Source organism: Sarcophilus harrisii, chromosome 4 (assembly GCF_902635505.1).
Source record: "Sarcophilus harrisii chromosome 4, mSarHar1.11, whole genome shotgun sequence".
Taxonomy (NCBI): domain Eukaryota; kingdom Metazoa; phylum Chordata; class Mammalia; order Dasyuromorphia; family Dasyuridae; genus Sarcophilus; species Sarcophilus harrisii.
The window spans coordinates 59025935-59047215 of NC_045429.1; the positions used below are offsets into that span (position 1 = coordinate 59025935).

Here is a 21281-nt window from a genome sequence, read left to right on the forward strand (position 1 = left end):
TCGGAGGCAGGGAGATCTGAATTCAAATCCAAACTTTGATGTACGATGGTTATGTGACCCTGGGCAAGAGACAACTTTTTGATGATCTAGATAACTTGTTAAGATTATAGAATACAGCTACTTATTGATCTGCACTGCTACAGGGAATTTCATCATCTTGATATTAATGAAATAATAATATGGTAAAAAAAAAATGTTCAAGTGTGCTAACTTCTGTGATCCTCTATATTCCATGCTTATCAATGAACTTTTCTCCTATTCATAGATCTGATAGGTAATTTTTTTCAGGTTTTTCTAATCTGTTTATAATATGTCCTTTTATATCTAAGTCACATACATATTTGGGTCTTATTTTTGTTTAAGGTATGGGTAATTGTTCTAAATCTATTTCCTTCCTTCCTGCTGTCTAGTATTCCCAGAAGTTTTTGTCAAATCTTCAGATCTTATCCCAAGATCTAGGATCTTTATGTCAGAGACTATGGTATTAGAAACATTTGCTTCTGTACACGTATATCTAATTTGTTTCACTGGTTCACCTCTTATTTTAATTTATTTTTTAAACCAATATTTTATTGTTTATCAAAAGCTTTGTAATATAGTTTCAGATCTGGCACTGCTAGTTCCCCTTCATTCCCATTTCTTTTCATTGTTTCTCTTTTTCTTCTTGACCTTTTTTTCCTCAATATGAAATTTCTTATTTTCTCTAGTTCTGTCAAATAATCCTTTGATTGGTTGGTTTGTATGGTGTTGAATAAGTAAATTAATTTAGGGAGTTTTGCCCTTTTTATTACGTGGGTTCATCCTATCCATCAGTAATCAATTTTTTTCTAATTATTTAGGTCTGTTTTTCTTTAAACATTAGTTTGTTGTTATACTTAATATTGTTCTTATGTGTATCTTGTGAAGTAGATTCCCAAGAAGTATACATTCTATAGTCTTTCTACTTCTTCCTCCTGGATTTCACTAACACCAGATTGAAATGATGATGATTTTTCTGGAATCATTCTATCTCCTATAAGTTTTCCTGAAGCAATTAATTGTTCCAATTAATTTTAAAGTGGTTTCTTTAGGGTTCTTTAACACCATCATAACATCCACACACACAAAAAGTGATTTTTGTTTCTCCTTTACCTATGCTAATTCCTTCAATTTCTTTTTCTTGTCTTATTGCTATATCCAGAATTTCTAGAACTATGCGATAATGAGCACCCTCATTTCACCACTTAATTTACTGGAAAAGATTCCAATTTATCTCTATTATACATAATGGCAGCATATATATATATAATACATATATATGGATTGTGTGTATGTGTGCATATATGTATGTATATATGTTTATCTCCTATGTATATATGTAATATATGTGTGTATCTATGTATACCCACAGACACATATATCAGGTACATGGCACAGTGGATAGAAATCCAAGTCTGAGTTCGAATTTACTCTCAAGCACTTATGAGTTGTGTGACTCTAGGCAAGTCATTTAACTTTGTTTGCCTCAATTTCCTCATTTGTAAAATGAAATGGAAAAGGAAATGGCAAACCACTCAAGTATCTTTGCCAAGAAAACTTCAAATAGGGTCACAAAGAATTAGACAGATTGAAATGACTGAGCAACAACTGACCCCAACATAGTGATGTCATAGTCCTGTTTAAGAATTAAGGACAGCAACAAAACTGATATATACACACATACATATACATATAGACACATAACTTATATATATATATATATATAAACAAAGGAAAAGGTCCATTTGTTCCTATGTTCTCTAGTTTTTTTGACAGAAATGTTAATTCTTGAATTATATAGAAAATATCAATAAAACAATTTTTAAAAGCATGTTATTTTTATCCTTTTTAAAAAAAGCATATTTGTTATCTGGACAGAAATTGCTGAGTTTTCTGGAAATTGCATGGAAAACTACATATATTTTATACTTACCAGAAAAGGAATCAAGTGGTAGGTTAGGGTACACATGGTGTCCTGAGCAAATCAGCACAGCATCAAATACAGATGACTCCTGATTTCCATTCTTTTCAGTAACAATATCCCACTGACCAGTGACTGAGAAATTGGCATGTTTCTTTATGCTAGTGACCATTGTCTTAAAGGAACCCAGAGAAAAAAAGTTCTCATATGAATATATACATCTGCGTGGGTGAGTGCACATACACATAGGTACACAGAAATATGTAATACTATGATCTTTGGAATATTTCTGCAAGTAAATGATATAATCTTTGTGCTTTGTCCTGACTACTGGGAGAAGAATTATGTGATTAAACATTCATTGAACAATCTGTATATTTAAATAGAAATCACTGTCACTAAAATACCTTAAAATCTGCTGAAAATAAATCCCTTATGGAAAGAGATTCTTATTTCTTCCTGACTCTAATCTCTTACCTTTCCTCCCTTTTTCCTTTGCCCTCATCATGACCTCTAATCTTTTCACCTCTCAATATTTTATCAGACCATCATCACACCTGATATGACTTCATTCTTCTCCCTTCCCAATCAGCATCCTATAGTTAACTCATTCCACTCCACTCTTAAATCCTTAAACCTTTTATCCTATAGCCATTCATCCCTCACCAAATTTTAACTGGATTATTCCTACCTTCTTTATTCCTGCTGCTAGATGAACCTAGAAGAAATCATATACTCTGGTTTGCTGTTACTCTACTCCAACACCAAGTTGATCCTTTTATTCCTTCCTAATTGACTCCCATCTCTTATTAAACACCAAAGTTATTCCAAAATTTTGCTTCTCTTCTCAAGTCACCCACAACTCCCTTTGCTCATCTTCTCAGTTGAGGATCTCCATCTTATTCTACTGTAAATATTGAAAAAATTCTTCCTGAGCTCTCTTCTCAAGTTCTCCTAATTTTAAAGCCCCTTGATGCCATTGTCTCTCAATCCCTCTTTCTCCCCAATCTTTGATTATAAGATGGCCCTTCACCTCATCAAAATGTACCTTTCTACATGCTTTTCTTCATGATTTTTGTTTACTTCAGCAGATTGTCCCCTAAATCATCTCTTCTCTCTATAATCTGCAACTTCTCCTACTCTACTGGGTCCTTTTCCCCTGTATTCAAACATTTCCAAATCTTTCCCTTTAAAAAGAAAAAAAACAACAAGAAAAAAATCTTTTAAATCTGTACACACCTTGGACCCATCCTAGTTTTCCAGTCTAATTATACATTATTCCCCTACCAGGACTCTGCAATCCATCCAAATTTTTCAAATCCTTCACTACATATATATCTTTCTACAAATTCTTGCAAGAGTCCACCAATCAACAAACATCTTTCAGAATCTATAATGTGTCAAGCATTGAGTGGGAATAAAAAGGAAAATGTCAAACAGTTCTCCTCAAAAAGCTTCCATTCTAATGGGAGATATAAAGTGCAACTACATATACAATTGATTCAAAATTAACTTGAAAAGATCAGTAAAGACAAAGATGACGAGACTTGACTGAGTAGATGTAATGAATAAGAGAGAAGAAAGAGCAGATAATGACTCTGAGGTTGTGAACAGAGGTCACTAGAAAGGTAGTGGTACCCTCAATTGGGTACTATTTTGGAAGAGTTGTGGGTTTGGATGGAGAGAGGATAAGATGGGGGAGAGGCAAGATAATGTTTTGGACATGTTGATTTTGAGATACATCATCACTTGGAGATATGTGGTTGGAATTTAGGGATAGAGTCTGAGTCTTGATATATGGATATGGGAGTTATAGGCATAGAAGTGATAGATGAAATTATAAGGATATGATTACAAAAAGAGGAATAAAGAGAAGAGGACCCATGATAGAGTCCTAGGAATGCCTGTGCTTGGGGAATGGGGTCCAGAATGAAAATTCTTCAATATACACTACTAATTATTGGTCAGACAGACAGGAGGAAAATCTGGAGAGAGTAGTGTAACAAAAATCCAGGAGTAGTCAATAATGTCTAATCCTTCATAGAAATCAAGAAGATTTAGTACTGAGAAAATAAACACTGGATTTTGTCATTATTAGATTATCCGTGACTCTAGAGAGAATAATTTCAGCTAAATAAGGGGATTGCAATCCAGATTATAAGAGAAAAAGAAATGAATGCTCAAGGAGAGTATGGAGGTAAACAAATTTCTATAAATTCAAATATGAAAAGAAGGGAAAATTTAAACTGATACTTGGATAGTTGATAAGGTCTAGTGAAGGCTTGTTTATGGTCAGAAGATTAAGACATATATGTAAGCAACAGGTAAGGAGTCATCATTTAAGGAAATATTAAAAATTAAGGAAAGAGAGGATGAGTCAAAGAGTAAGCTCCTGGAGGAAACAGGAGAAGCAGGATCATAGGTACAAGTAGAGAGGTTGATGTATCATCTCTTCCTCTGAGACTAGATTAAAGGAAAAGAGAATGCCCAATTGAGTCATCTAAATAGATATTGTCCCAGATAACTTTAACATCTTCTCACAAATTGATCAACATAGCTCAAGATGTACAACAAATTTGGAATCAAGTCACTAATAAGAATGAAACCCTCAGTCCATGTCTTAAATGTTCTTCCTCCTCACCTCTGTCTCTTGTGGATTTTTCCAATTCCTTCAACTACTAAAATTAGAAGTTCCAAGGTAACATTCCATCTGTTCTCTATATATTTTGTATGTACCTAATTAATTATAGGTTTTGTTCTCCATATGTTCTAGAATGTAAAATTCTAGAAGCCAAAGACTATTTTTATCTTCTCTGTATTCCTCATATTTATCTTAATACCTGGCACATAGTAATTGCTTAATAATAAATAACAAATCTGATGGATTGATAAACTGCTCACAGACTTGGCATTCATAACTTGAGATGAGAGTGTATTGTTGCTTGTGACAAATAACTTTATCTTCTCACTCAATGAATAGCTACATGGGGCAAAGTTTCCATATAATCTTAATTAATTTAAAATCTGTAAAGTCAATTCAATTTGTGATAGAAACAGGCACACTTGTTTTAACACTATATTTTTAGTAAACCAAATTGAAGGATTAACCTTCACAGAAAAAGCACTGGAAACCTAATTTGTGGCTCAGAAAGTTTTTTTCCCACACACTGATTTTTATTGCTTAAATTATTGGTAAAGAATTCTAAGAACACATCAAAAGTTATTATTTATTAAAATAATTCATTTATATTAGTTTTCTGGCTCTATGTGGAGATGAAATTCACCAGTTTAATGGAAGATAAAAGATTCATAATTTGTTTAAATTTTTCTACATGTAATGACATAATTCCCATTAGATGCCATATTCTTTTGAATAAACACCTATTAAAAAAGAACCCAGAGCTAACCTTTCTTTACAGCAACCTAAATTACTACTCAAGAGTTCTTGGGTTATTCTTGGAATATCAAGACCACACAGATATTATGCTCATTTTGTACCTATGCGTCTCTTGATAGCATTTTTCTATTTTTCTATTTTAATATTTCTATTATTTGTCAGTATACTTTGATTCCAGAGTGGAGCAAAATGTTCCCCTAAAGAATAATCACAGGAATAATTCTCTAGATGACAGTTCAAATTCACATTAGGTCTGTGAAGAGGCAGGAACATTTAGCCTCTATTTCTGTAATGGGTTGTTGTTTGTATAAATTTGCTCTCCTCTTTGCAAACATTTTAATATTAAGGGAAAAAGCACATAATGGAGACCTTACCTCAAATTGTATATATTTTAAAAGATTCTTCTTTTGAGCAAACATATTTAGGTATTTCTGGACCTCAGTGTTATGCATGTAGTTAGGATAGTCATCAGGATAAGGAAAATCTGGAAAACACATCATTTCTTTGCAAGAATTGGTGAATACAGATTGGTAAATGCTGGCCCGTCCTTCTTCTTCATGATCCTAGGAAGAAAAAGAAAATTCAAATAATGAACCAGCAGAAAACTTTACAGAGCCATTGTATATTAAATCTAGAAAGAATCTTATATAATATCTAAAATAGAGAGATATTATATGATCATATATAATATCTTTTATCAGAAATAACTGAGGTACAGAGAAAATAAATCAATTGCTTAAGGTTACCTAGATAGGAATCTGGAGTTCAAATCCAGCTCTTCTGACTTTAATTCCAATGATTTTTCATTGGTTTCATCCAAAAAGGAACTCTGCTCATATCTATTATCTTTCCTTTGCCTTCTCTGTTTTGTTATTGTTGTTGTTCAGTTGTTTTCAGCCATTTCTGACTCTTTGTGACCCTATTTGGGGTTTTCTTGGCAAAGATACTGAAGTGGTTTGCCATTTCCTTCTCCAACTCATTTTCACAGATATGGAATCTCTGGCAAATAGGGTTAAGCACCTTGGTCAAGACCACTCAGTTAGACTTGTCTGAGGTGAGACTTGGACTCAGAAAGATGACTCTTTCTGACTCCACATCTGGTACTCTATCCATTGTGCCATCTAGCTGCCCCTCTCTGTAATATTTACTTTTAGGTCTCCATAAGCAACAATGTCCATGCCTTGTTTCCAAATAGGAAGATAAATAAAATGTTTGTTTCTACAAGATGTTTTTTTTTTTTTTTGTGAGAAACTTGAAGCTGGCAAAAAGTGTTTTACAAATTACAAATTTCTAGAAAATAATCTGGCCTTTTATCCTCCTCCTATTCTATTCTGAATGTTTAGCTGATGGCACAGTGGATAGAATGCTAACCTGCAGTCAGAAAGGACACATCTTCCCAAACTGCAATCTGACCTTAGATCCTTCAACTTTGTGACCCCTGGGCAAGTATTTTACTCTGTTTGCTTTAGTTTTATCATCTGTCAAATGATCTGAAGAAGGAAATGGCAAACCACTCAATATCTCTGCCTAAAAGATCATTATGTCATGGAGGAAATTGATGTGAATTCAGATGGGATTCAAGTATTTTTTCCCATTTACATTCAAATTCTTAGAGACAAAAGCACTGAGAATCCAGAGAACTCCATTAATTATCACTAGTTAATTAGATAGAGATATATAAAAATCTTATATAGATATAGAGAGATTACATCTATCTCTCATATACATATATTCATATGTGTGTATATATGTCTTTCTTTTCCATGCTATTTCCCTTATTAGACTGTGAGCTTAAGCAGGAACTGTCTTTTATCTTTCTTAACATCAGCAGTGCTTAGTACCATTCCTGGCATACATTAGGTGCTTAATAGTTGCTTGATTACTGAGTTTTTAAGTAATAAAAGGTGTCTTTGATATTAATATCTTACCTAGAATTGAATCTCTTCAGAAGAATCTCTTCAGTTCTTGCTATGTGTTATGGAAGAAATACATCTCTAAGCTATGGGCATCTTACCTATCTTTGATTGCAGTAGAGGTCACAACAGGGGAAGACTTTGTCCCCAGTGGGGTCTTAGTTGCCATTTTTCCTTCACTCCTCTCATCTAATTTCTTGTGGAACTGGGAGTGTGGGGAAAACGATCAGGGGCAAATGCTTTCCGATGAACTTTTTTTTAATAAACTCGGGCATATGGACCAGAAAGTCTAGAATAATTTTTGCATTAGAGATCAGAAGTCTAATCATTCTAATCAATCACTGACGACTTTCTCAGATTTTTCTATCAAAACAATGCTTCTTCAGACAAGAAGAAAACTATCATTATCATCTTCATCATTACCTCATAGATTTTTATCAGAAAGGAATTTCAGAGGCCAATCAGTTCAATGCTCTTATTTGACAGATATAAATCTAAAGTTAATAGGGTTAAACAAATGGCTGAGGTCACATAAATATTTGGTGTCAGAAATAAGATTGAAACCCTTTTCTTTGTTTCTAGAACCACCACTAACATTTACATTGCATTTTAATATTTATAAAGTCCTTTCCTCAAACCAATCCTATATAAATATTTCCATCCTCATTTTATGGATCACAAAACTGGATTTTAGATAAGTTAAGTAATTTGCCCATATTAACACACCTCAGAAATATCAGAATTCAGAATCTTCTGATTCTAAATCCCATTAATCTCCCGTATGATGAGGTTGTCAATAAGTAATGAATTTATCAAAGGACAAATATTTGTCTTTTTAACTCATCAGGATGATTTTTCTAAGGTCACAAATGAAACTAATATCATTAAGACTCATAAATTGTCAATTATTCTTTTCTAGACCCAAGCAGGCACAGTTTTCGGATAAATCGAAGCAACCCAGATTTTGTCAAACATCATCATTGACTGAGGATTAAGTAATTTCTCAGAGTCACACAACTAGTATTTGAATTCAGGAAGAGGAGTCTTCCTGACTCCAGGCTTGCTACCGTCTCCACTGAACCACCTAGTAACTCTTCAACATTTAGCTCCCTTTCATGTCTCCTTGATTTTCATTGTACTTAACTTTACTAAAGAGTCAGTAGGGACATCTCTGAACTTTTCTGCAAAGGCAGCTGTGGACCTCTTCATTATTGTGGGAATTCAAAATGGCAACTGGGAGCTCCCAGCATAGACCTGATCTTCTGGCCTTTTCCAAAACCCCTTTGTGCTTATGAATCTAGGGTTTACTTTTTTCCCTCAATAAAGTAGTTCAGATTTGAGTTTGGCAGAAATGAATGATTTGTCAGTCTCAAAGGATCCCCAGTAGTAAACTCATTTTATTGGCATTAGCCCAAATATGCTGGGATCCCCTCCCCAAACCCTTGAAAATAGGTTTCTCTTGACATGGGCACCCCTGATTTTCAACTGCCTGCTGAAATAAGTTGGTCTTTTTCCTGGGCAAGAATACAAACTTCCTTAGCAGAAAATCAATTTTGTCTCCCCCAAAGTTATCTTTCCCAAAAGCCCCCTAAAGCTTCTGGCTCTTAATCTATTTTGTGTCAATCCTTCAACCTTGCAAAATCCTTGCTTTACAGGTCTATCTTGCCAGCAAAGTACAAACCCTAATAAGTTTAAAGTGCCAGACAGTGGGTATCTGATCTGAGGATGAGCCTAATTAAGTTTGTAGGTGCTCATTACACAAAGGTTGGCCAAGAGGCAATGATTTTTTTTTCATTGACAGAAAGTAACAGACTATTTACTAAAGAGTTGAAGATTTCAGTGTCCATAGTACAATTAAAGAGACAGTTCAGAAAATCGAAAAAGTGGAAAAAGCACTAAATCAGCAGTCCAGAAGACTTGAGTTTACATTTTACTTCTGATGATTACTGCCTATAGAAGATAGACAATTCATTTATTTTCCCTGAAGCTCCAAAATGAAGCAGTTGAGCTTGATGGTTTTTGAAGTCTTTTCTCACTGAAAAGCCATGATCTTCTGTCCTTCTGAATAGATTTAAGTAATTTCCCAAAAACTCTATTTCACTATTAGCTATAATAATATCTAGCATTTATATGGTGCTTTAAGGTTAATAAAGCACGTTACATATATCATTTCATTTAATACTCACAACAACTCTGTAAAATAGATGCTGTTATAACCACCATTGTAGAGGTAGGGAAACTGAAAATCAGTCATTTGTTTAGAGTCTCACAGTTAGCAAGTGTTTGAAGCAGTATGATTTCCTAACTCCAAATCCAGTGCTCTTAAAAATTAAGCTGCTTGATAATTGTGGAAATATATGTATAGAAAAATTACACATGTTTAACATGGATTACTTGCTATCTAGGGGAAGGAAGAAAGGAGGAAGAAAAAATTCAGAACACAAGTTTTGCAAGGGTGAATGTTGAAAACTATTTTGAAAATAAAAAGTTAATATTTACAAAATAAAATAAAATAAAAATTATACTGTCCAGATGCTTAAAATACCAACCACTTCTTGTAGACGGGCATCCTATATTTTGAATTCTCACAATAACACTGAATATGTCTTAAGTGCTATTTCAGATAGAAAATGGGATATCAATGACTTGGATTTGGTATAATTCAAGCCCAGTGAGAGAGAACAATTTTTGCTTTGCCTTTTTGAAGTTTTTGCCATCTCTCAAACACAAAGTTTACATAGTTCATTTTGCAATAGAAACCCTCCTCCAAGACCTTAATGTGGTGTAATAAAATTCAACTCACTGAGTATTTCCACAGGCCCCCGATACCATCACTCCTCTCAAAGCAGGTAGGCTGAAGCCCTTCTTCCAAACAGGCTCTGATGGAAGCCAAGCCACTCACTCCAGCTCCAATGATTGCCACTCTCTTCCCCATGGTCTCCTGTAGAAACGAAGATCCCAGCAGAGTTTCTTCAGTAGAATTACCACTTAAGGTTTAGTAATTTTTTATAATTTAAATACAAGATAAAAAAATACACTACTATGGAAAGGACAGTATTGTTTTATACTCTAAGACCTGGCTCATCTACATCCACCCACATACTTGCATGTACATAGGTACCTATAAACAGGTCCAATTCTATTCGTTCTTACTTCTCCTGGGTTAATCAAAGAGGTAGAGATAGTAGAAGTTGATTGAACTGAACCCGGAACTCAGAATCAAAAGTCCAAGAACTAGTGAGGAGTTTGGAAATCATTTCCTCAAGCTTTCTCATTTTATTGATGATGAAACTTATTTAAGGGCACAGGCAGAGTAAATAATGCAGCTAGGATTTTTAACCCTATCCTCTTATTCTGAATACAGGGTTTTAGGTTTTTAATTAGTTTTTTTTTTAATATTTTATCACAAATCTAATTCTGGTTTTATTTAGGGACTTCATCTAGTATCTAACTATATGACTTTGATCGAAGTACTTTTCTCTGGCTCTAGGTATTCTCCTCTAAAAAGTTAAGAAATCCGACCAATTGTCTTCTCTATAAAGTGAAGATAATGGTTCGTCTCTCTAAAGCCAGGATTATGAATCAGATAATCTATAAAAGTCTTTAAGATCTATGATTCTCTGATTTCTTTTTTAAATTAGATTTATTTATTTTAATTATTTTTAATTTAATGTGATTCAAGCACAAAATAGGAAAATAAAAAATACACTGCCATGTGTACAGCAGAACATGAGAGGATTCAAAATAGATGCAACAAATTTCTACTTCAAGAAAGCCAATATAATAAATACTATATATTGGGATCAAAGCTGTCCATCTTTCTTTAATTCTTTTTTGATTTTGTTTTCTCTTGTGTACTTTGTACTTTTTCCCCCTCTTCTTCCTCCCTCTCCTCCAAGAAGATTACAATTAAATGTAGAGATTGTGTATGTGCATGTATGCATATGTATGAATATATATTTTATGGATATGCATATATATGTTGTACACATATATAATACACACACATATAAACACATGTACATATTCATACATACAATCATACATACCAACATTTGTACATATATACATAGATCTCTATAATCACACACATATATACACATATACATCTATGTAAGACTGTATTATACTTGTTTGTCCTCTTTCTCTGAATGTGGGTATCTTCCTTCATAAATATGTCTTTCCATATTTTTCTAACTCCACCAATTCCATCAACATCACAGCAATATTCCAGTCTTATACTGTTTAGTTATTTTAAATAGTCTAAAGCAATATTGATTTAGTGGAGTTTTCCTATTTTTCTCTTTTGATTAAATCTATTTCAGTTTTTATTTTGCAAATTTGTAAAATCATGATTATGGATTTTTTTTTAACAAATTCTACTCCTGATCTTTATCTTGTTTGTGTTTATCTCATTTCTTGTCCTTTCTGACTCTTCTGCTTTACTTCTGCCTTGCTTTGCTATTATTTAATGTACTTCCTCTCCAAGGATTCCCTCTATTGTTCTCTCTCCCTATTCTTTTTCCTTCACCTATTGTTTCTATCTGAATCTTGAAGATGTTTATATCCTTCTGGATATATATGTTGTTCCCTCTTTATCCCATTCCCATTAATCTATATATCCTTCCACACACACACACCCCTTATCCTATTCTCTCCTCCTCATTTCTTTATAGATTCAGAAGAGTTGTATTCCCTTCTAAAATGCAATCTCTCTTTATCTCTGATGTGTTGTGAGTGGAGTTGCAATACAAGATTTTTGTATTCTTCTAGATATACATATAAACTTGTACACATATTTTCTTGATTCTCTGATTTTTTACAATATTATATGATTTGAGAAGATCTTTTTGGTTTGAATATGCCAAGATTTCTTGGATTCTACTCTGTTTAAGATGGGTGTGTTCCTGGCTTTTCCAAGAGACACATTCTTTTCCCATTGGACATCTGTATTCTTACCTTTGGACCAGTCCGTCTTCTTTCTAACAGATCATAAGCAGATCTAGAGAGGCAGGAGGAAAAAAAATATGTGATTTTAATGATCCTTGGTGTAAAAATTGGGGAATGGGAAGGAATTACTCTTACAAAGGACTTTCCCTTTCACCTCGTGTTTTATATAAAACAAGTCCTAGCAAAACCTGTGGGAGAAGAATAGGACTCTGGGTATAATAGTGGGTTTACTAAGTACCCATTCGTTATAATTGGAGAGAATACATGTAGTCACTTCCCAGAAACATCAGAACTGTAAACTGAGATATGTGGGAGATTAAGGGAAGGGCCTTTCTTTTGTTGATTGATCCTTTGGAACAAAGAAGTATACAAACCCAAGTACTGCACCTGGATTCTACAGAGAGATCTCATTGTACTCTAGAATAAAAAGAAGTCTTGTTTTCTTTGTATCCTGTGTTAGGGATAGCTTGGTAAAAATAATAATAATAATATAACCACCAAAAAGGCATGGCCAAGGCCAGTTCTAGGCAAAATTGCAAAACTAAGTCAAATTTATCTTGGGGCAGCCTTCTTATTAGTACTTTTCTCCCTTAGCCCAGGACCTCTCCTCCAATCATTTTACCCATCAGATGCCTCCCTAATCTTTCTAGCAAAAGTATTTATGAACAATAGTATCTTTTAAAATATACATTTTATTGACATTTAAATTTTTAATCACTTACATTTTCCATTATATTTTTCCTTCCACCTTCTCAGAAAGTTATCTATTATACTAGAAAAAATTTGAGGCATTTTTAAATTCTCCAAAATTAATTTCTAAATTTTTTTATCTCTTTATTGGCTCATACCTTCCCCCTTATTTCTTTATGGATTTTGGAGAGTGCTATACTCTTTATGGTATAGATATAGTATTGCCTCTTTAACCCATTTCCAATGTAACTATGAGCCTTCCTTCCCACTCTAATGCCTCTTTGTCTATTCTTCCTCTGCACCTCATTTGTATAACATAATTACTATTTTCCCTTTAACTCTGCCCCAATTAGAACTAATTTTTAAAAGTCTGATACATAATGTAATGTTTTATACCCACCTTTGCAAAGAAATATGTAGAAGTGTGGACAAATAGGTAGTACAATGGATAGAATACCCTGGATCTGTAATCAGGAAAACTCATCTTCCTGAATTCAAATCTGGCCTAATATACTTACTAGCAGTGTAAACTTGAGCTAGTCACTTAATTCTGTTTCCCTCAATTTCCTCATCTGTAAAATGGACAATGAAATAGTGACCCAGGATGTCTGCCTAAAAAAAGCCCAAATGGGATCAGAAAAAAGTCAGATACAATCAAAAAACCAAACAACAAGAGAAGGTGTGTCTTCGTATCTCTTCTGTGTGATCTTTGTGATTGGTTGTTATAATTTTGCAGCATTCAGTTTTGACTATTTCATTTGCTGTTTACATTGTTAAAGTCATTGTATACATTTTCCTACTTGCTCTGTTTATTTCACTTTGCATCATTTTATATGTCTTCCTATGCTTCCCTATAGCTGCCATGTTCAACTTCTTATAATACAATAATATTATGGTTACATATCATACTCTTTTTAGACATTTACCAATCTACTTTGTTTCTATTTCTTCACTACCACAAAGAGTATAGATACACATATTTGAAAAATAAAATCTTAACTTTCTTGAACTTTTAAATAATAATGTCAAATCAGGATAATTAATAGGAAATGATAGAATTTCAGACATCAGTAAATAAGATTAGCAGAGAAAAATTCCATTTGATTGTATTTGATGAATAGAGAAACTCATTAGTGTATTCGTTTGAGGAATGGGATTTGGGGATGAGGTCACAGAGGGTCAATTCGACAAGAAAAATGTAAATAGGAGGCACATATTTTATTTAATTTTAATAGTAACTTATTTTTTCCAATTACATGTAAAGACAAGTTGTAATATCTCTTTTTTAAAAATTGAGTTCCAAATGTTCCCTCCCTCCGTTAAGATGTTAAGCAATTTAATATATTATATCTAGATAATCCTCAACAAAAAATTTTAAGGCATTACTATAAGGAAAGCACTATCCTAGTTCTCAGGAATTTAAAAATGAACAATTGTAGTCCCTTATATCAAGGGGACTTAAAATGTACATATATAACTATAGCACAAGTTAGAAAATTATTAAGTGTATTCCTTGAAATGTGTTCCTCCCAAGAAATGCTGAGCCCAAAAATTGTAATAGATTTTTACAAATTTTGTTAGAATCCCTTACATAAGATGGTAGCCAGATGGAAAGTGATAGAAAAAAATGATGCTAGTATGCTGTCAAGGTTTCCCAGGCACAATAATGAGGTCAGTACAATGGCTCTGTAGATCCTCAGTTTGTTAGTCAGTCTAATACTTTTCCTCTCCTATACTTTCCTTTGGAGCCTTCCAAACACTGACCTAGCTCTGGCAATGCACAGGTCAACCTCATTATCAACGTGTACATTGATGAAAAATGTACTCTAAACTTTTTCACAGTATTCACCACTTCTTCATTTGCTATATAATTGATGGTTTTCACACATGGATAATGTGGTACTGGCTGATAGAAGACCTGTATTTTCTTGGTGTTCAAGGTTAGGCCAAAATTACCACAAGTAGCAGATAATCAATCCATACTTTGGTGTATTTCAGTTTCAGAGGCTGCATTGAGTGCACAGTGGTCTGCAAACAAAAAATTATGCACTGATACTCCATTCACTTTGGTCTTGGTTTGTAGCTAAGTTGAAAAATTTATTATCAGTGTGGTAGTTGATCTTAATGCCAAGGTCATCCTCATTGAAGGTGTTTGACAAAGTGGCTGAAAACACTCTGCTAAAAACCATGGGGAAAGGGTCACAACCTTCTTTCACTCCACTGGTGACTAAAAAGCATGAGAGTATTGTCCATTATTCAGAACCTATGCAAGATGCCATCGTGAAACTGACATACTATACTGATGAACTTTTCTAGGAAAGCAAATTTTGATACAATTCTCCAAAAGCCCTTAATACTGACAGTATCAAAGATGTTGGTCACATCTACAGATGTTTTCTGCTCCTGCCATTTCTCCTAGAATTGTTGGACTTCATTTGTACTTTTCTTTTGATGGAAGTAAATGTTCCCTTCTCAGAGACAAATGAACTATCCTGCTGAAAAACCCTCTGGAGTTCTCATTTAGCATTTAGCAGTTTCAGAATTTTCATATCATTTTCATCAAACCCATCTTTATGTTTGTGAGTGTTCTGACTCACAATGAGCAAATATAGTGCTGTACACCAAATATCTGAAAGCTGCCCACTCCTTTTCTATTTCCTTATTATCAACTGTATGTTGGCTCAATTTAACCTCCAAGTGGTCCAGCAAGTGGACCAGCATTTAACAGACCATAATTAATTTTAGCTGTTGACATTGTCTTCTGGTAGTTTTAAAAAAAAACTGTTTTTGAATGTTTTTGTGGAATGCAAATATTTAGCTTGGAAAGGATAAGTCTATGATCAGTCCAGCACTCCGCACATATTGCCTTCATCACTCTCACATTCTCTCTGTCTCTTCTCTTTACAATCACATGGTCTGTTAAATGCTGATTTTCACTACGAGGATGCATCCAGGAAATTTTATTGTGTTTAGTTAAACAGAAGACAGTGTCGTTGATGAGAAGGTCATGAGATGCACAAGTCTTCAGTAATACATGACTATTGCTGTTGCTGTTTCCAACTCCATTCCTCCCAAGGACTCCCTGCCATTTCTGGTAGTCTGAGCCCACTCTATCATTAAAGTCCCCCATAATTAGAAACTTTTCCTCTTTGGCACACTGGTGATAAGGATCTTCAGATCTTCATAAAATTTTTCTTTGTTCTCATGAAGGTTTATCGGGTGGGAGCATATGCACTGATGATGGTGTCATGGCATTTTCTGAAAGTTATAATCACATTGTCATGAGCTTCATTGTCTTTTACTCTTTTTGATGGGCATTTGAGCTTGTTGAGTAGATTAGTTTTGATTGCAATACCTACACCAGCTTCTGCTCTCCATCACTGTGTCCCACTCCAGAAAAATGTATATCTGGCTCCAACTTCAGCAAACTGGCCTTCATTTGTCAGCTTTGTTTCACTCAAGCCTGCTATTTGAGTGTGAGACCTGCTGAGTTCTCTCATAATAACATTTATTTGTCTTTCAGATCTACTGGCTTTTATGTTGTCTATAAGTGTGTGCATATTCTATATACCAATGGAGAGTAGAATCATTTTGCATATACATGTATATGATTTTAATACAATATGAATTTGTTGATGTATAGTAAGGCTTGATTAGAATTTCACATTCATTACATTTACAAATTTTCTTTCCAATATGAATTTTTTGACGTCAACTAAGGTATCCATTCTGATTTAAGGCTTTCCCAAATTCATTACTATTTACTATAATATTTACACATACTATTCATTGTAAAAGACCACAAGTTTTTCCTTTGATGAAATATAATCACACTGCTTTGTAGTAAAATCATTGCTTTTATTCCTACTCTTCTGACAAAGTGGTCTGGAAAGGACTTTTTTGGAACTTTTTTTCTCAAGCATCCATTGTGAACCTCCTCTTTCTAACTTAGAGCTCACCTTTGATTGAGATGAGGTTATTATGGTTTTCCAGTATTATGTCTCTGTAGAGATCTCTCAGCAGAATACAGGTGCTTCCATTCTGCCCTGGTAAGTTCACAATGACATCTTTGAAGATAATTGACAGCTGGCAGACTGGTACTAATCAAGCCCCCTCAGGAAAGCTCCTCACATCTACCTTGTCCCAAGCTGCCCATGCCTAAGCCTCCTGAAATCCTTCAAGGCCTATAGCCCAGGAGGACCATCAGCCCCAAGTCCCCATTCCCCTACATGCTCCAGACTTTCAGCAAGAGGTTCGAAGGACAGCTGAGCAGGACTAAGAGAGAGCAAGCTCAGAGTAGGAACTGAGGAGCACTAGAGAAAATGCCTAAAACATAATTCTTAATTGTTCGTGTTTCCCCTTCATTTTGTAAACTTTTTGACTTAAGTTTTGATTCCTGTGACTCTTCCATATTATCTTATATATGGTCAGATATATATAACAATCTTTCCATACTTGGGGATGAACTGACCAATTGAATTAGCATTTAAATATTATGATTTTTATGAACACCATAGATCATAAATGCCATTAATCATTCATTCATCCAGAAAATATGTATTAAATTCCTACACTTTGTTGGGCTACTGAAGCTGATTCAGAATGACAAAATCAAATTCATTGTTGGGGGACACCTCAGCAGCTACCTAATCTTATACCCTAAAAAGTATTTCCACTACAACACAAACAGACATATACATACACACATACAAAAACACACACACACACATGCATTAGTCATTCTAGGCTGAACTTAAGAATAGGAATAAAAAACTCTTCTTCCTACTGGGACAAAATAGAGAAAACATTTTTTTTAAAACACTTGAATTTTCCTTTTCAAATTATATTTGTTTTATATTAATAAAAGTTAGTTTTCTCTCTTCTCCTTCCATTTTTTTTCTTAGACAATCTGACCCATATTTTTGAAAACCCATGATAAAAACCTAAATCTAAACATGGAATCATAAGGTTTAAAGCTGGAAAGGGTCTCAGAGATAATGTATCTACTGTGCTACCTAGATGCCCTAAAAGTTCCTGAGGAGTACGCATTAAAAGGCAGAATCTGAACCCAAGTCTGCTGACTGAAAGAGCAAATAGTCTTTCTCCACTGTACTATACTACCTCTTAGCATACCAAATAATTAGAATTAGTTTTCTGGTTGATAATTATTCCTCAGTTCAAGTATTCTCATTTGACAAAAAAAGTAACAGTTGTTCTTGCAGTAGGGCAGTCTAACCTTATTTTGTAGAGAACAGAGTACCAAGTATGTTCTTGAGAACTGATGATTGCTGTCATTCACAATTGGTCATGGTACAATATTGTTGTTACTGTGGTTCTGTTCAGTTCACATTGCATTGATTTATTTTTCCAGGGTTTTTTTTTTCTGAAATCAGTTTTCTCATCATCTTTTCCAGCACAATAGTACACACACACAGAGAGAGAGAGAGAGAGAGAGAGAGAGAGAGAGAGCAAGCACAGCCATTTCCCAATCAATGGGCATCCCTTCAATTTCCAATTCTTTGCCTCAACAGAATTTTTAGAGCCGCTTTATATATTTTTATACAAATAGGTCCTTCTCCCCATGTTCACTTTTTTTTTTAATCCCTTTGGGATATAGAATAGTGATATTGCTGGATCAAAGGATCTGTTTTATAATCCTTTAGACATATTATTAAATTTATTTCCAGAATGGTGCAATCAGATCACAGTTCCACAAAGAGTACATTAGTGCCCCAATTTTTTCACATCTCACATCCACATTTCTAATGAGGAAGGAATAGAAAGAGGAACTTGAGGACCCCCAAAACTTGGTTCATTAAACTGAATAAGGCAGGGATAGCCTTAAACTTTCTACCAGCTGGTTATCTGATCTCAAAACAGTCATAATGCAAATCTGTAGTCCTCAGAAACTATAGTACAATTAGACAATAAAAGTATTTTTATGCATTTTCACGTGGGGTATCGAGTGATAACTTAATCTTCTTGGTAACTGAGATATCCAGTTATATTGTCCAACTTAGTTGTTCTCCTTAAGCCCTTCATTGTCAAGATACCAGTCACCATTAAACCAGCTGAATGATCCTTTGAAAGGTTTACACATATGGTTGAAGCAAAGACTAAGAATAAAGGGTGCATCTAAGCACCTTTTCAATTTGCATTTCACTGACCTACAGTAGGAACAGTTCCAATTCCAATTCAAGGAACTAATTCCAATTATTTGGAATAAGGAGAGTAGAGTAGTGCTGTGGGAAAAGGCAATTTGCTCTTAATTCAGCAGATTTGGCTTCCAATTCTGTCTTTTAATGCATACTATTCATGACTGCAGGACAACTGGGTGGTACCATGGATAGAGCACCAGGTGTAGAGTGAGGAAGACCTGAGTTCAAATCCAACCTCAGAAACTTAGTCTTTTGTGATCCTGGACATGTTACTTAATCCAGTTTAAATTAGTTTCCTCATCTGTGGAAATGGTAAACCATTCTAGTATCTCTGCCAATAAAACCTCAAGTGGCATCATGAAAAGTCAGACTTAAGCTACTTGGACTTCAGTTTTCTTTTCTACAAAATGGGGGGAGGGTTGAGCTATTTAGCTTGAGATCCTTTCCAATCTTGCTCTATCATTTAATGAGCTATATTAGTCATCATAACATTAATTCTAACATGTAGCATGACTATGAAAATGCTCCTACTTTTTTCTCACTTTATATATTTTATTTTTTCCAATTACATGTAAAGATAGTTTTCAACATTTACTTTTATAAGATTTTGATTTCCATTTTTTTTCTTACTCTCTCTGTCTCTCATTTCCAAGATGGCAAACAATCTGATATAAATAATACATGTACCATAATATTAAATATATTTCCACATTACTCATTTTGTGAAAGTAGAATCAGAACTAAAGGAAAAAACATGAAAAAAAAAAGAAAAAAGTAAAAATAGTATGCTTTGATTTGCATCCAAACTTCATAATTCTTTCTCTGAATGTTTATAGCATTTTCCATTATGAATATTTTGGAATGGTCTTAAATCAAGATTTCTGAGAAGAAAAAAGCCTATGAAAGTTGATCATTTGCATAATATTTCTGTTACTATATAAAATGTTCTCCTGGTTCTGCTCGCTTCATTCAGCTTCAATTCATATAAGTCTTTCAATGTTTTTTTGAACTCTGCCTGATCATCATTTCTTATAGAGCAATAATATTCCACTACATTCATATACCACAATTTGTTCCACCAGTCCTCACTTAATGGGCACCCTTTCAATTTCCAATTGTTTGTCACCACAAAGAGAACTGCTATAAACATTTTTGTACATGTGGGTCTTTTTCTTTTGTTAATGATCTCTCTGGTCTACAGACCTATTGATGCTTTTGCTGGATCAAAGCACGTGCACAGCTTTATAACTTTTTGAGCATAGTTCCCAAAGTTGCAGATTGTTCTCCAGAATGGTTGGATCAGTTCACAATGCCACTAATGAATTAGTGTTCCAATTTTCTCCTATCCTCTACAATATTTATCATTTTTGTTTTCTGTCATATTAGCCAATATGTTTAATTTTTATTTCTCTAATAAATAGTGATTTAGAGCTTTTTTTATATGACTATATATGCTTTTAATTTCTTCATCTGAAAATTGCCTGTTCATATCCTTTGACCATTAATCAAATGGGAATGACTTGTATTCTTATAAATTTGATTCAGTTCTCTGCATATTTTAGAAATGAGTGTTTTATTAGAAACACTGGCTTTAAAATTGTTTCCCAGCTTTTTGCTTCCCTTCTAATCTTGACTGCATTGACTTTGTTTGTGCAAAAACTTGTAAATTTAATGAAATCAAAATTATTCATTTGCATTTCATAATTTTCTCTGTCTCCTGTTTAGTCACACTTACTTCACTTCTCCATAGGTCTGACAGGTAAGCTATTCAGTGTGCCCCTAATTTGCTTATGTTATCACCATTTTTTTTTATTGTACCTCGGTATAGGATGTGATGTTAGTCAGTGCCATACTATTACTTCCATGCTATTTTCCAGTTTTCCAGTAATTTTTGTCACATAGTGAGTTCTCATCCTAGATGCTAGAGGCTTGGGGTTTATGAAGCACTAGATTACTATAGTCATTGACAATTGTGTCTTTTGTATTTAACCTATTCCAGTGATCTATATCTTAGCCAACACCACCTAATTTTGGTGAGTGACACTTTATAATATACTTTTAGATCTGGTACAGCTAGGCTGCCTTCTTTAACATTTTTTTTCACACTTCCCTAGATATTCTTGGCCTTTTGCTTTTCCCAGATAAAGCTTGTTGTTATTTTTTCTAGCTCTATAAAATAATTTCTAATAGTTTGATTGGTATGGTATTGAATCAATAAGTTAATTCAGAAATAT

At 33.9% G+C, this 21281-nt stretch overlaps 1 protein-coding gene across 3 annotated transcripts in view; it reads right to left on the reverse strand.

The window, feature by feature from the left end:
• Nucleotides 1–21281, reverse strand: part of LOC111720384 (putative dimethylaniline monooxygenase [N-oxide-forming] 6) — a 72579-nt gene that overhangs the window by 19246 nt on the left and 32052 nt on the right. The window contains exons 4-7 of one of the 3 annotated variants that reach the window (XM_031936873.1): nucleotides 12209–12251; nucleotides 10053–10190; nucleotides 5711–5899; nucleotides 1952–2114 (exon numbers count right to left, since the gene is read on the reverse strand). In XM_031936873.1, coding sequence (XP_031792733.1) covers nucleotides 1952–2114; nucleotides 5711–5899; nucleotides 10053–10184 — 484 coding nt within the window. In that variant the 5' untranslated portion in view covers nucleotides 10185–10190; nucleotides 12209–12251. Of the gene's footprint in view, nucleotides 1–1951; nucleotides 2115–5710; nucleotides 5900–10052; nucleotides 10191–10370; nucleotides 10496–12208; nucleotides 12252–21281 lie in introns of those variants that run through there. The other 2 variants (XM_031936872.1, XM_031936874.1) reach the window with 2 other exon arrangements.